Raw genomic sequence first — 16730 nt, 5'->3', positions numbered from 1 at the left:
TGGAAGATAGGTTACCTAGTGCTTACCACTCCCAATGCTAAGCTAGAAGGCTTCCCTCTAACACATAAAGGCTTGGGGGGCACAGAAGCTTACTAATAATCCTGGATAGAGCAACTCTGTAACCAGACTAGGCTAGTTATAGGAAAAGCGGGAAACCAGCAGAAGTGCGTCTTTCAAACCAGAGAGTTGAAAGAGATGGGAAAAAAAACTGCTCAAACAGCCAATAGCTACAATTTCTGGGCCGGGGACCCCTCCCCTTGGGGTAGATAGGCTACCTGATGCTTACCACTCCCAGTGATAAGCTAGAAGGCTTTCCTCCAACATGGAAAGGCTTGGGGGGCTCAGAAGCTTACAATGAGTCCTGGATACAGCAAATCTGTACCTGGACTAAACTAGTAACCGGAAAGGCAGGAAACAAGCGCAAACACAGGCTTTTAAATCAGAAGGTCGAAAGAGATGGAAAAGCTTCCCAAACGGCAAATAAACTATAATTTCTGGGCCGGAAACCACTCCTCCTGTGGTACATAGGTTGCCTAGTGCTTACCACTCCCTCTGATGAGCTAGAAGGCTTCTCTCCAACACAGATAGACTTGGGGGCTCAGAAGCTTTCCAACAGTCCTAGATACAGCAAATCTGTACCAGGACTGCACTAGTTATAGGAAAGGAGGGGACCAAACGCAAAATGGGATTTTAACCAGAAAGTAGAAAGAGATGGAAAAACGGCCCAAAAGGCCAATGAATTACAATTTCAGGGCCAAAACCCACTCTTCCTGTAGTAGATAGGCTACCTAGTGCTTACCACTCCCACTGATAAGCTAGAAGACTTCCCTCCAACACAGAAAGGCTTGGGGGGCTCAGAAGCTTACCAACAGTCCTGGATACAGCAAGTCTGTATCTGGACTTACTAGTTACAGGAAAGGCAGGAAACAAGCTTAGAATTTTCTTTTGTTACAGAAAAGCAGCTAAAACAGCAGTAAATACAATTCAAATTGTAGTGCAGGCAAGCACACCCGAGTGTGTAGCAACACTACAGCAAATACAGTTCAAATAAATGCAAGTGCAGAAGGCAGTAAATTAGAAGGCTACTAATAAGCAGTAATAAGTGCAGAGTAGGAGCGACTGAACAGATAGCACGCAAAAGAGCAACTAAGACAGTTACAGTAAGAACAGCTGAATAAAAATATATATATATATATATTTTTTTTTTTTTTTTTTTTTGAGGGAGTGAACAGAGCAGGATTAAGAGGCTACATGGGTTGTCCTTCCCATATGCTCTCTTTGTACACAGGAGTGCCTGAAATCAGAATATGATCTCACTGCACTCAGTTGAGTGAGCAAATGAGATGGGCCCAGAAGGAGTATCCAAATACAAATCTGCAAGAGGGGCGGGGTAGTTTCAAAGCCACCAACATTAACACCAAAACAAGAACAGGGAGGGTGGGTGGAGAACTGTAGAGAGACAGCCACAACTTCAATTGAGTTAATTGTTTGTGTCTTTCTGCTTTTCCCGGTTAGGGGTTGCCACAGCGGAACTCCGGTCCGCTAATGATTGGCAGTAGAGTTTTATGTGCTGGCTTGCCGGGCCTAACGCACAACCTTCAACGAAGGTAGGCCCATTCATGCATGTCGCCACACAGAAGACGCTCTGAGAATCGAACGGGCAACGTCTGAGGCGACCGCTGCCGCAGCACCACCACCGCAGTATTAACCTCAATTGAGTTAATATTCAGTGAAAAACACAAATAAATAAATTAAGTACAGTACTATCTGCAAAAGAGCAGATAAAAGTGTACTTAAATTCACTTATACGTCCAGCTGATTTCATGTAAATGTTAGCCAGCCAAAGTTCTGATCAGCTGATTTCAGGTAGATGTTAGCCAGCCAAAGCTCTGATTTCTAAGTAAGTTTATGTATGCTCTGTCTTAATAGATATGTGGGTAGTAAAAGACTTGCAAAACTGGAAATTGTTCAAAAAAGTCAAGTCGGACAGAGAAGTGTTTACCCTAAACTAGAAATATCCACTTCTGTCAGGAATATATACTGTGCCTTTACTGTCACTTTTCAGTCCAAAATGGAATTTGAATCCTTACCAGACAGTATAGCTTGAGATTGTTAGAGCTCCGTCTCCATGGGTATCTCTCTGCAAGCAAAGCAGTAATTCCTGTAGCCTCTGTAATTCTGTTACCTTTTAAATGTACAAGTATTACTTCTACTCAAATCCCCACATAGGATTTTTTGTAGGTTTGGTTTGAATTGAATTTTAAAAAATGCCATGCACATTTCCACAAGTACAGAGTTGTGGGGTAGGAGCATCACCAACCTATTATCTACCTAAGACATCATTATGTGACTTGGCTAGAATCTTCAAGCAGCACTCTGCAATAGTGCAAGCAGTCAAGAAGCTAGGATTATAGTTCCTTCTCCAAACTGCAATATATTTTCACAATGGCAAATGCAGTCATGTACTATTTTATACATTTTCTTTTACATAACTATATTTTTGCTAAAAAGATAATATAGTGCATCTTTCAACTTTTTAGCTCTTAACTAAGCATATATGTTTGTAGTTTGATACAGTTCTAATAAGATAGTTCATTTTTCATGCATTTACTTTGAAAAAACAGGTAACATTATCCCAGATTATAACAGTTCTGTATACATGAACAAGATGATGTGGTTTGGTAATGGATGGAGAGCTCTTGTAGACAGTGCGGCAAAAGTTTTCACCTTGAGAATTTCAAACACATGCAGCATCCTTCGCAAGGTGGCTGCAGGGTCAGAAATTGCAAAGGATTCACAAATGCTTTCAGCATATGCTGTGAGTTTAGTGTAGATAACTGGTTTGGAACTCGTTTATTAGAGAGTGGAATAGAACAGACTGCTGGGCTAAGCAGTTCTCATCTGCCATCATATTTTTTCCATTATATTTAATGTAGACATGCCAGAAGAGTGATGCATGTCTGCATTAAAATAGGTACAGTTGTATAACTGTGTAGTAAAAGCAAGTGTCAGTACCTTTCAACTCATGGCATAGTTTTACCTTTTACAGCTTTGTGCTTAGTCATGTTCTACGTATGAACAACTCTATGATGATCAGTGACCTTGAAGGATTCTAATAGAGTGAAGAGGAATTACATATGCAGGGAGTCTGCAGCCTTTGTTGCGTGATTTCTTCATCTCGCACCAGTCACCACACTGGTTCAAAAAGGTTTAAGGGTAGGAAGGGGAGTGGAGAAGGAGAAAGCATTTTCCTTGAGAGCCTTTACAACACTCTGCCTGCATCTAATGGCTTGTATACAAGTGCAGGAAGGCTGGTGCTGCCACTGCATAAAGTGTCTTGCCCTTTTAATACCACTTCCAAGAGAGAACAATAAGTACAGTCAGTGTCTTGATAGACATGCCAACCATGCTGCCTGCACTCAGAATTCTGAGCAGACTTAATATGGAGGAGTAGTAGTGTTGGTAGGCTTTCAAAAAAAGATCTGCCAAGTACATCACAAAGTCATTTTGTGGTTTGCGCTAGTGAATCCTTCCATATTTGACTAGCTAATATATTTTCAGCTGCTGAAACTGAGCCTGTACAGGAAAAAATATAACTCTAGTTCTTTGCTTCTGTTTGCCGTTTCTCTTCACACCTGTTCTTTGCTGCACTTTTCTTTTGGTAGGTCATGCTAAGTCCTGCAATGCAAGGTGTTATCCTGGCTATAGCCAAGTCTCGGCAGGCATTTGATCGAGATGGGCCTGAAGCAGGGCTTATAAAGGTATAGCATCTTTGTGTTCTTTAATGTTGTGGCACATTTGCTTGCAATTTGCTTTCACTTGCATGTTCTTTAACAGTCAAGTGCACAGCTGTTAATTATTTAATAAATACTTTTGTTGAGTGTCTAATATTGCATGTGTACTTGTATCTAGAAGTGGCATAGTCAGTGCATCTTGTATAAATTTTACTGGATATTAAAGCCCTCATTCATTTCTTTATTCACTTTAGCCAGTATAGTCAAGTCTTGACATTGTTAAAAATTCCCTCACTGTTTCTCCCCATCTGAATTTGTGTCCTTTGGTCCTCTGGCCACTCTAAAGCCACTGATGTTACTACTGTCTAAGTGCTCTTTACCTACTCTCCATGTATGTATTCCAGGTCAACCAGCTTCCTGTTGAGCATAATCCTTACTGTTAATTGTTGGGATAGGGTAATTGGGAGGTGGGAACAATGGATTTGGTATAGCTGTGAATCAGCTTTACTTGGGTTTTTTGGCAGTAAGCCCCCCCCACCCCCCGGCAGCAGATTTTAATTGGCCCTTGTAGGGTTCTCAAAGGTTGATCTGTCATGCCCTCCCAAACTTTTATTGCATGCTGCCATGCTGTGCCCCCAGTCTTATACTAGATCCACCTTCTACACCATCCATCCACAAATAGGGAAAAAGGAGCAGATCTATGCAGATAGACTAAAAGTCCGATCGCTTTACTGTGTCACCTACCGACTATTGAGGGGCGATCTATGCCTGACTTACAAAACTTTCACAAATCCAGCCATGAAGGCGCTACTACACATCCTCAATTTAAACAGTACAACGGTCACCCGAGCTAGGGATCTAAAATTAGTCAGTGACTCAAACAAAACTTGCTGGACAGACGGATGTGTCTTGAAGATTGCCCCTTCTTTGGAATAGGCTTCTTATTCACATTACTCAGAGCCCTTCCCTGGCCCTCTTCAAATGCAGTTTGGATCAATGGCTTGGGGAGTTGCAAAGTCACTCCTGGAGTAGTGCCCATGTCACTTATGGACAGGGGAGATCTGTAAGATACATAATGCATAGTCACAAATCCATGCCATTCTGTTTCCCTAGGGGCCATATATTGGGTAAAATCCAGTTATACTGGCTAGGCTTCTAAGGGCCCTTGAGCCAATAGCCTAGTAATCTTCTGTGAACCTATGTATCTACAGTGGTTTTTTTTTTTTTTTTTAGTTATGGTTGACCCCACCCCTACTGCATGTTTTAACACACAATGGTCATGTTTCATGATTTTTAGTTTTGATAGTGGAGAGATGCTCAGAGCACCATAAAGTTAAGCTATGTACTGTGTTAATATTGACGATAAACATTTTGCTACAGCTAAGATGCCTTAATGTGGATGTGCATGTTTGTCTTTTAATTAGTGTTCAGTTATATTCCGTGGAAGAGAGGAGCATGCTTCACTTGACAGTGTTTTTGTATTTGGCGTACTAATTTATAATTAGACTGCTGCCTTTAATTTTAGTCACACCGCAGAGTGCCAGTGGATAAGCTAGAGTTGTTACTCTATGAGATTTATATGCATGTTGGGAGTACTGTGTTAAAGAGGAAGACAAACTGCAAAAAATCCAAAAATCACACTAAGAATGTTGAGAACAAAACACTGTGTTATCCATTTTGCTGTGATTTCTCTGTAAACGTTTCTTTCCTGTGTTTCTTTTCCTGCTTCTTTTACCTTAACGTGACCCTTGTAAATGTGTTTCATTTGGCTTTTATACAATTTATATATGCATTCTGTTGCTACAGTGCAGAGTATATTAAGATTGGAAGTTGTCACTTGATTATTGAGTTCTGTTTCCATGTCATATGTATGTACTGTGTCATGCAATAATAAATACCACACACAAAACACAGAAGGATCCAAGGACAGCAAGGAATTCCACTATAACTTTTTTGTTTACTATAAAACAACCAGGTGCATAAGCGCTTTCATAGCAAAGCTACTTCATCAGATGTATAGTAAAACACATGCAAAGCCTATTATATAATCATTTCAATAAATCACATGACTATCTACAATTAATAAAAATATTAAAATTATAATAAAATTATTATAAATAATTAATATAACCTATAATGAATTCATAAATTATTTCTTACTTAAATGTCCTGCTTTAAGCCTTGGCTTAATGGGTACCCTATCATTCAGGCCATGCCCAAAGTCTCCCCGTAACCTAATTATCCATTTGGATTCTATCTGCTCTGTTAAATTATTATTTACAATAGTATATGTATTTATAAGAAAGTTTCAATTGGATGTATTCTGTTATTTATTAATTTATTTATTATATGTGTAAATTATTTTATTTTATGGAAATAGATGGAATTTATCATTGGTCTTCTAGGAAGGCTGTTTAGAGGTAGTATACCTTTTAATATTAATTGTAGATAGTCATGTGATTTATTGAATTGATTATATAATAGGCTTTGCATGTGTTTTAGTATATATCTGATGAAACAGCTGCTACGAAAGCGCTTATGTACCTGGTTGTTTTATATTAAACAAAAGTTATACTGGAATTCCTTGCTGTCCTTGGATCCTTCTGTGTTTTTTGTGTGGTATACATTCTGACTTTTGCTGGATTCGAGTGCTGGCTGGGGCCTGTGGTTTGTGTTTTTACTAAGATTACTTATGCAATAGTAAATGTTTCAGATATTGCCATTAAATTAAGAGGAGGTTACTCAGCTCACGATGTAGTGCTGGAATGAATTGAGTTAGGGATATCATTGATTTTATCTAGCCCTATTTGTGTTGAATGGATACTTTATCCATTTTGCTGATTTTTGTTTAATTATTGAAGCTCCCAGCATCACAACTCCAATGGAATGAGTTTTACTTCTTGTACCTATATGCTATATATTATCGCATCTGAGCTTGTACCACCTTTGGAGAGGGGACAGATTTTTTTGATAAGTCTCATGTTAATGAAATGAGGCTTTATGAAAGTTCCATTTTCCTTAGAATTATCTGAGGTATATCAGCATCTACAATTTGTGAATTGTCTAGGTAGAAGTCACCTGAGAGAAAAAATTGTCACGAACAATTCTCAAGTATACAGTTTGCCCACAAGTTACATTTCCCTCTCTTTTATTTTTTGTAGTTTAGTAACTCTGTCCTGTTTTATCAAATTACTTTAGATAGGCATATTTCAAGATGTGCAGGAAATGATACATGTATTTCATTTGAAACTTTTTGATTCATCTCTCTTCTGGTGATCTTGAGCACCTTGGTATGGGTCATTTTTTATATATTTTCTCCCTCTGTAAAGGTTTACAACTGAGTAGTGGTCTTTGGGTGAAGCTGTTTTGCAGGTTTACAGATTTACATTTTGTACCTCATCCTGTAGTCTTTTGGTCCTCCAGAACATTCTTCATTCTCAGCCTGGTTGCACTATCTAGTTAAGTGTCTTGCTGTTGTGCAGCATTGTAAATAAGTGGAGGATGAGGCAGTCAGACCCTGGAATATAAGACAGTCCTCTAAATTAGCTAATAAATGCTTGGTGAGATGCATGATTAATCTGACACAGATAAATAGGCTTTGGTATAAGAAATCACTCAATAGTTCAGACTTAATTGTTTAGAAAATTGTGGATGACTGGAGTGACAGAATAAATTTAGAAGTACGTTGTTAAAGTAATTACTTGAGGAAATGGAAGAGTGTAAACTGAAATGTGAATTAGAGCGAGAAATACACCAACAGTAAGAGAGCCGTGAAATTCAGAGGAAGTAGCTTTTTTTTTTTTTTTTTTTTTTTGCAAAAAAACTTAGGGATACTACTGTTAAGTACTACAAAAATACTTAACTGGCTCAAACTTCCTCACCACCTATCTTGTACCCAGCTCATCTTAACCCACAAAATCATCTAAACCCCATCAGCCTTCCCAGCAATTAGCCCCATTCTCCATTTCTGTCGACCAAACCATCCCCTTCAGTCAAATGATAAGCAACTGCTTACCATCTGCAAACCACAAAGGGCTGCTGGGGTTAGTCCGTATTCTAATAATGTGGCTAGAACTTGAAATAACATTCCTGCATCAGTCATGTCTATCTCACTCACCTCCCTCTTCTCAAACCATTACTAAAATACTTCCTATCTGCCTCCTGTTTTTTCTGTGCTCCCCATCTGGGGACATAGCTTCTCCTAACATCCTTCATAACATTTTTATATCTCCCTTTAAAGCACTAAATCACTTAAATTGCTTGCCCCCTTCTAGTACTTCACGTAATTGTAGTACTTAAACTACTATATTTCTAATTAGTATAATCAAATTACTCTTCATCACTACTTCTCTCTTAACACTTAAACTTGCTGATCTGCTGTAATACCTCATTCTAATGCATTTCTTAAATTACTCCTACCTGTGTTATATACCATTCTTTTATCTGTAAATTCTCAATAGTGTGTGTATATTGTTTGTAAGTATCAATACAAGTTTTATTATACTGATTACTGTACTATGTATTCACTGAAACTGCATTGTGAAATTTGTTATTGTAAATACTGATTGCAATAAATGTGTTAACTTGGAGTTTTTCACTGCGTGCCTGTACTGGAAAAGGGCATCCTGTACCCAGTGTGACTTTCCTGGATAACAAATGTCAGTAAATAAATTGTACTTAGGCTGTAGTTAGCAGATGACTCATTGTTCTGAATTGTCAGTTTTGTAGAAAGCTGGCTAGGAAGATTCATTTTGCAAAGATGTATAAAACTAAATCTGACTGACTTTTATAGAGTTGTGCAGTTATTTTTGCTTCACTGTATAGTTTTTCAGATCTCTGCTGAAGGTGTTGGTTTTCCCATACCCAACCTTCCTATTCCTGTGTTTCAGTTTGGAGGCTTTTGCACTGTAGATTTGATCTGGGACACTCCCTTCAGTCCCATCTTTACCTCATTCTACCAAATAGACGCCTTCTGCACTTGTTTTTAGTCATTTTTAATTTAATTGCATTTTTTAAACTGTTTGGTCTAACATTGCTACATACTCAAGTGTGCTAGCTTGCACTGCATTTGAATTGCTTTGACTGCTGTTTTAGCTACTTTTCTGTATGTGTATGTATATATATATATATATATATATATATATATATATATATATATATATATATATATCTTTCCTGTAACAAGTGTAGTCCAGATTCAGATTTGCTGTATCCAGGACTGTAGGTAAGCTTCTGAGCCCCCCCAAGCTTTCTGTGTTGGAGGGAGGCCTTCTAGCTTATCAGTGGGAGTGGTAAGCACTAGGTAACCTATCTACCACATAATGAGTGGTTCTGGCCCAACAATTTTAGTTATTGGCCATTTGGGCAGTTTTTCCATCTCTCTCAACTTTCTGATTTAAAAGCCCGCATTTGCACTTGTTTCCCCCCTTTCCTGTAACTAGTTTAGTCCAGATACAGATTCTTAGTTTTAGCACTTGAATTTGCTTATTCATGATCGGCACTTGTTCAGAACTTGTAAGCACTAAATAACCTACTAATTACTACAGCACTCAACCTTCCTCATTACCTAGAGGATAACAGTTTTGGTACTTACTTTTCTCACTTGCTTAGAGAAAAAACGCTCTTGTATTCACTTTCGTCGCTTATCTAGAAGAAAATACTTTTTTATTAAGGCATGTCCAAGGGTCAGCTCCCAGTGTTTTCTCCTGTTTATCTGATGAATCTGGGCATCTTGGGGCAATGTAGAAATTGCCTCATGTACAAAGACAACTCTCTCCTCCTACCACCCAACACTACAACCTATGAGAAATGCACTTATCTAGCCAAACTGGAGGTAAAGCTTTCTTCAGTCAAGACTGAACTTGACAGTCAAGAGGAGAAAGTAAACATTTGCACCACACCACACTCATCACATAGTCTCACTAAATCTACACCACCAAAATCCACACACAATCCCGAACACTATACATGTCCAGAAGGATAAAGCACACTCCACGAAGCAATAATTTGTATGTACCTTCCCCCTGGAAATAATACTCAAATATCTAGAAAACTTACTTAGTTCACTTTCTAACCAACTACCTCAGGAAACCATAATACTTGGTGACTTCAACATTGACTGGATGACCTGTTCATCCCAGCACCCTACCAGCCATATAAATCTTTATGGCTTCTCTCAATTAATAAACACTCCAACTAGAATCCATAAACCCACAAAAAAAGAAACAACTCTTGACTGGATCCTTACTAATAACCACCCAAACAAGTACTCTCCAGGAACTCTTCCCGATAATATTAGTGACCATATGCTCACATATGTTATTAGACAAAAGTCGCATAACCCAACTACCCATAAACTTAAGGTGTCTCGCTCAAACAAATTCTTTAACCCTGATAAGTTTCTGACTGAATTGAAAGCATGTGACTGGTCTCCAATGACTAACCTCGAACTAAACGAAGCAGTGGCCTACTTTAATACCAACTTTCTACAAATCCTTGACTATCATGCTCCCATTCGCTCTACTAGGATAAGAACCAAATCAGCCCCATGGCTTACTAAGCAAACTAAACAAAAAATGCTCCTTAGAAACAAAATTTGGGCTAAATGGAGAACTACCAAATGTACATCTGATCACCTACTCTTTAAGCAATTAAGAAATGCCACTAAGAAAGATACTCTTTCAGATAAAAAGGAATATTATCTTCACCTTCAACAAACTAGTCAACAATCCCCCCAAAAATTCTGGACAGGTATTAACAAACTTCTTAAACCAGGACATTCAACTACTCCTACCCCTTCAGGCTTTAACCTCAACAACTCCACCCTGATCCCAGATGTCTTTAACAAGTATTTTACAGAAGCCATTCAAACCCTAGCTAATTCATTACCCTCTTCTACTACCTCCTTACCTAATACCTCTAACACTTCATCTAATGCCTTTCACATTCAACCAGTTCCTACATCCCTTATTTATAAGCTTCTCAAGAAACTTAAACCTTGCACCCCATCCGCTGACCAACTCCCATCAGAATACCTACAAATCGCTGCAAAAGCTATATACTACCCCATATCCATTCTTATTAATAGGACTATCTCTGAAGGAAAAATCCCCACCTTATGGAAAATATCTCATATAATACCTCTACATAAAGGGGGCTCCTCTATTGAGCTCTCAAACTTCCGCCCTATTGCCTTACTCTCCACATTAGCAAAGATTATGGAAAGATGCATACATAAACAAATTCTTAACTACCTTCTACAAAACAAACTTCTAGCCAATAGTCAACATGGTTTTAGACCTTCCCACAGTACTACAACTGCCCTCCTTTCCTTCTCTGATGCCATAAATAATAATAGGAACAACAATATTTTCTCATCAGCACTATTCCTAGACCTATCAAAGGCCTTTGACATGGTTAACCATAATATACTTCTTGACAAACTAAATCTCTATTCACTTGGCTCACAAACTCTTCAGTGGTTCAGGAGTTACCTCCAAAATAGGCAACAAGCAGTGCTATGGGACAACAACCTATCCTCCTTACTCCCAGTAAAAATTTGGGGTTCCACAAGGCTCAATCCTAGGCCCCCTTCTTTTTTCTTTATTTATCAATGACCTTCATTTGAATATACCCCAAGCCATCTGCATTCAATATGCTGATGACTCAACTGTAATCTGTGCTGCTAATAACGTTTCCTCCCTCCAGTCCCTCACCCAAACAGTCTTCCATAATGTAGAAAAATGGTTTATGGAACACTCCCTCCTCCTTAATCCCAAAAAGACAAAACTTCTTCTCTTTACCCCTACGCACAAATCACCAACACCTTTCTTCACTATCTCCTCTAACAATGCTACCTGTATTAGTCCAGATATGACCACTCGCCTATTAGGTGTAACTATTGACAACCATCTTAATTTTGATGACCACATTAACAACACCATTAAATCAGTTAACAAAAAAATCGGTACTCTCTACAGAATTAAACCCTTTCTTACCCCAACTGCTAGAAAAACAGTGGCCCAGACCCACCTGATCTCCACCCTTTTCTATGCCTCTGCTATATATACAAACTTGTCTAAAAATAACATCACCAAACTTTCTACCTGTTACAATAGTATTACTAGATTCATTACTGCCACCCCTTTTAGAACCCACCACTGTCTCAACCTCAAGCAACTAGATTGGTTAGAACTCAACAACCACTTACTCTATCGACAATTAATTATCATTCATAAGACCCTTTACTACCCTGATGCTACCCCTAGCCTTACAAAACTGATTTCACCTTATAAAAACCTAGCCACACTACGCTCGGCTAATAAACTCCTTGTAGCCTTAACCAAATCACAGAATAAAGCTGGGGACTCATTATTTTCAAATTCTGTCGGGAAAATCTGGAATCAACTACCTCATGAAATAACAAACCTAGACTCTACATCCCTTTTCAAAAGACATATCAAAGAACATCTTAAAACTCAATGGCTGTGTCCTTGTGCTAATCCTGACTGAAATTATTTCTCCTCTACTCCCAACTTCCCCCCTTTTCCCAACTGTGCCTCTAAACAACTTATTTTAACTGTTGACAGTTTTATCTTTGAGATTGTCTCTAACATTTTTTTCTCTTCTTCCCTCCACCATGTTATCACATCTTGAGTTTTTTTGTATCTAACTGCAGAATGTTGCTTACCTTGTAATTCTATTGTTAACCAGCTATTTTCTGAAAAATTGTTCTGCTTTTTTTTGTTTCCGTTAATTCATACAGATGTCCACCTTTGTACTTATTGTATTATGCTTAATATTTTTTTTATTGTTAATGATTGTTTACTTCTTGTAATTGGAGCTTTTCTCCCCGGGCCTCTACTGAAAACGGATATTTGTCCAGCTAGACTAGCCCAGTCAACAAATGTAAAATAAAATAATATGTCCTGTTTTATTATTAATCGCTCAACACAACTGACAAAATAATAAAAACCACAAGTTCAGTAAAAAACACTTACAACGGATCAAGCGCTTTCATCCACCAAACATGTAGACTTCATCAGAATCAGTTAATTAGCAAAAGCCTTTTTAAACTATTTTTGGCGCCAACACAGCACTTCCATTTAAAGACATACATCGCTAAATATACTTTAAAATGCATAATATGTCCATTGCAATTAAAAATTAATTTCATACTCGATATATCAAAAATTATCACTACCTACACAGTGATAAAAGAACACTATATACTAAAATATAAAACTATAAAAATTATATGTGCATATAACGAATGTTACTGTGTGATAATAAATCAAATGAAATCAAATACAATCTACAAAGCTTGCTGTCAACGAAGTGACTAATAAACAGTATCTAAATACCCATGGGTGGAATCCACTTTTAAAAACCAAAGGATATATATATATGGGAATACAGGAAAATAGATCAATAACTTCTATTGTTATAAAAATCAATCCTCCTTTCCATATCGACGGTGTTAAATTCCCTAGAAACCTCCACGATTCCGTGATCAAATGTGGTACCCTGTTGTGTACATGTTTCAACCAGGTGTCTATGACCACTCCGAAAGGGAAGGTCTTGGAGCGACTTCCAGAAATTATAGGTCTAAATGGGGGGGGGGGGTCTATAATATCTTTATGTACTTTAGGAACCCCCACAATGGTAGCAAGTGTAGTATGTTCCACTGTCAAAAATTTGTTCAAATCTGGTTTAATCCTTCCATCCAATAGCATGTCCTCTAAAAACATGTTAATTCTTCTATATCCAATATTGATTTCATTCAGTGATACAGTTGCATAATTTCCAGACTGTACTAGTATATCCAGTATCTTATTAATGTATTCATTATAATCATATAGTACAATTCCACCTCCTTTGTCCGGCTTCATAATTCTCACAGATCTATCATCAACAAATGTATTTCTTTGGTGGCTAATTCGTGGATGTTTCTAGGGAATTTAACACCTTCAATATGGAAAGAAGGATTGATTGTTATAACAATAGATGTTATTGATCTATTTTCCTGTATTCCCAAGGAAGAGGGTCTGGACAGTTTCTACAATAGTATTAAACAATATTCGTGTCTTGACTGGGAACATACTAGTGTTATTATGGAACTGATGGGTATCATCTTGGATTATAATTTTATTTACTTCGAAGGGGAATATTACAGGCAGACCAATGGAGTGGCTATGGGGGCTGCATGTGCCCCTATTTATGCTAATCTAGTTATGTTGGATTGGGAAATGGAAAAAAATCTATAAAAGCGATTCTTTTAGATACATAAGATATTAAACTAGATACCTTGATGATATCTTTATTCTGTGGGAGGGACAGGAAGAGACTATTGAAGAATTTATTAATTATCTAAACAATACCAGTCATTTTTTGAAATTTACGTATAACTTTAGTAGTGAAGGTATTGCATATTTAGACACCTATATAAACAGTAGTAAAGAGGGTTTTCGATCTCGTATCCATAGGAAAAACACCCTTTCCAATAACTTATCTAGAGTTTACAAGTAATCACCCCTATAAGACCAAAAAGAGCATTTTTAAAGGTCAATGCATACGTGCTGCTCGTATGACCTCGAAGTATAATGAGATGATAGAAGAAATTGACTTCATTAGTGGACTATTCAGAAATAGGGGGTATCCACCACAATTAATGAAATTAAGACCTACATTATAGGAGAACGGGGGAAAATATTTCCCAGTATTAGGGAAACCTTTAATTAGTAGTGACACTGTTAAAGACCTAGTCACTGAATACCAAAGAGCATGTATTCTCGAATACACTCCGCAGGTTGCACATATTAAAGAAATTTTAAAAAGGAATTGGAATATTTTGACTATAGATAGTGACTTGAGGAAGATTGTAGGGGACGTACCCATATTCATTTACAAAATGGGTACCAACTTGAAGGGTATTCTTGAAAGAAACAATAGGGTAGTGAGTGTGAGTACACAATACAAAGGAACTAGGAAATGTGGATGCTGCAGTTATTGCCAGGTTATGTTAGAGGATGAAGGGGTTGTATTAGAAAATATCAATAAGACTAGAATTACCTTTAGGAGAGGCAATTGTAATACAAAAAATGTTATATATATGGCTAAATGCTTAAAGTACACTTGTTACTATATAGGCAAAACTGAACGTATATATGATCACTTATACGCTATCAGGAAACAAGATAGTACTAATGCACTTTGCCGGCATATAAAGGCCACAGATAACACCCACAACTTCAAATTTGCAATCCTGGAACAAGTTATCATAAACAGTAGAGGTGGTAACACTAGTGTATATTTAGCTGAGAGAGAGGTGAGATGGCAAATTTTAACTGATGCCTCCACATTACCTGGATTAAATGATTATATCACTGTAAAGCCTATTTTACAAAAAGTACAATAGTCAATAAATACAGTTATTTTGGATTCAATTTAATGTAGGTTTATTTAGTTTTTAAAAAAAATTTTACACAACATTTATATCTTTCACTTTTTACATTTTATATATATATTTTTTAATATTGATATGTAATTATACACTATAGGGTTTAATATTCAGTAGGTTTATTTTTTTATTGTTGGTATTTACTTTACTATATCTATACATTTTTTAAATATTTATACAATATTTATATCTCTGAGTTGTTCTGAATCTGTCCCCCATATAAAGGATACGAACATAGGTACATTATATCTATTGTACTCAATACAAGTTTGGATGGATTAGTAGTTCCTTTTATTAACAGCTGGTATAGATTGATTATTATTAATATTAATTTTAAATCCTATTTTATTACAAACATGTTCCCTCGCACATTTAGTATTTATGCTACAAATGTTTACAATAGACTCTACTCATTGGCTTTCTATATGGGTAGTTACATATATCCTTTGGTTTTTAAAAGTGGCTTCCACCCATGGGTATTTAGATACTGTTTATTAGTCACTTCGTTGACAGCAAGCTTTGTAGATCATATTTGATTTCATATGATTTATTATCACACAGTAACATTCGTTGTGTGCACATATAATTTTTATATTTTTATATTTTAGTATATAGTGTTCTTTTATCACTGTGTAGGAAGCGATGATTTTTGATATATCGAGTATGAAATTAATTTTTAATTGCAATGGACATATGCATTTTAAAGTATATTTAGCGATGTACGTCTTTAAATGGAAGTGCTGTGTTGGCGCCAAAAATAGTTTAAAAAGGCTTTTGCTAATTAACTAATTGATTCTGATGAAGTCCACATGTTTGGTGGATGAAAGCGCTTGATCCGTTGTATGTGTTTTTTACTGAACTAGTGGTTTTTATTGTTTTGTCAGTTGTGTTGAGCGATTAGTAATAAAACAGGACGTAGTATTGCTTCGTGGAGTGTGCTTTATCCTTCTGGACTTGTATAGCGTTCGAGATTCGTTGTGGTTTATACACTATTAATAAAATCCACACATAGAAACACAAAAATATTCGCGGAGGCTCTCAATAATAATCTGCTCAAGCAACAGATACCTCCAAAGCAGTAATGCAAGCAACCTCCACCCCCCTCCCCCAACACAACCCAAATGACACATAGCCCGCAGACTCTGTGTACCACTCAACCACAGCCAGTAAGGCAGAACAACGTATCTAACACACTAGTCATAGGTGACTCTATAGTCAGACACACTGATGTCCCACTCACCAGGCTAAACAAGGAGAAGGTTACTGTCAGCTGCCGGTCTGGTGCCAGAATCCGCCACATAACCCATGCACTCGGGTCATTCCACAACAAGTACAAATATGACTCTGTCATTGTCCATGTTGATGTGAATGACCTGAGACGTACCTCCCTGGACTACATGAAAAGAGACGTGGAAGATCTCTCCGATCTTGTAGACCAGGCAGGTATGACCCTAGCCCTGAGTAGCATTGTGCCATCACCCAGAATGATGCCGCAGTACAAGGACAAAATGATTGACTTCGACAATTTGCTAAGCTTC

The 16730-nt window shown here is 37.3% G+C and overlaps 1 protein-coding gene across 4 annotated transcripts in view; it reads left to right on the top strand.

Moving 5' to 3' along the window:
* The window catches only part of USP28 (ubiquitin specific peptidase 28), a 732083-nt gene that overhangs the window by 570285 nt on the left and 145068 nt on the right, over nt 1-16730 (top strand). For 3 of the 4 annotated variants that reach the window (XM_044081073.1, XM_044081070.1, XM_044081069.1), the window contains one exon: nt 3666-3761. The exons of the other annotated variant lie outside the window; for it this stretch is intronic. In XM_044081073.1, coding sequence (XP_043937008.1) covers nt 3666-3761 — 96 coding nt within the window. The remainder of the gene's footprint in view (nt 1-3665; nt 3762-16730) is intronic. 4 annotated transcript variants of the gene reach the window in all.

The sequence above is a fragment of the Protopterus annectens genome, chromosome 8.part0, assembly GCF_019279795.1.
Source record: "Protopterus annectens isolate FY-2018-M chromosome 8.part0, PAN1.0, whole genome shotgun sequence".
Classification (NCBI taxonomy): Eukaryota; Metazoa; Chordata; order Ceratodontiformes; family Protopteridae; genus Protopterus; species Protopterus annectens.
The sequence above is the reverse complement of the archived record's forward strand: the minus strand, read 5'-3'. Positions and strand labels throughout refer to the sequence as shown.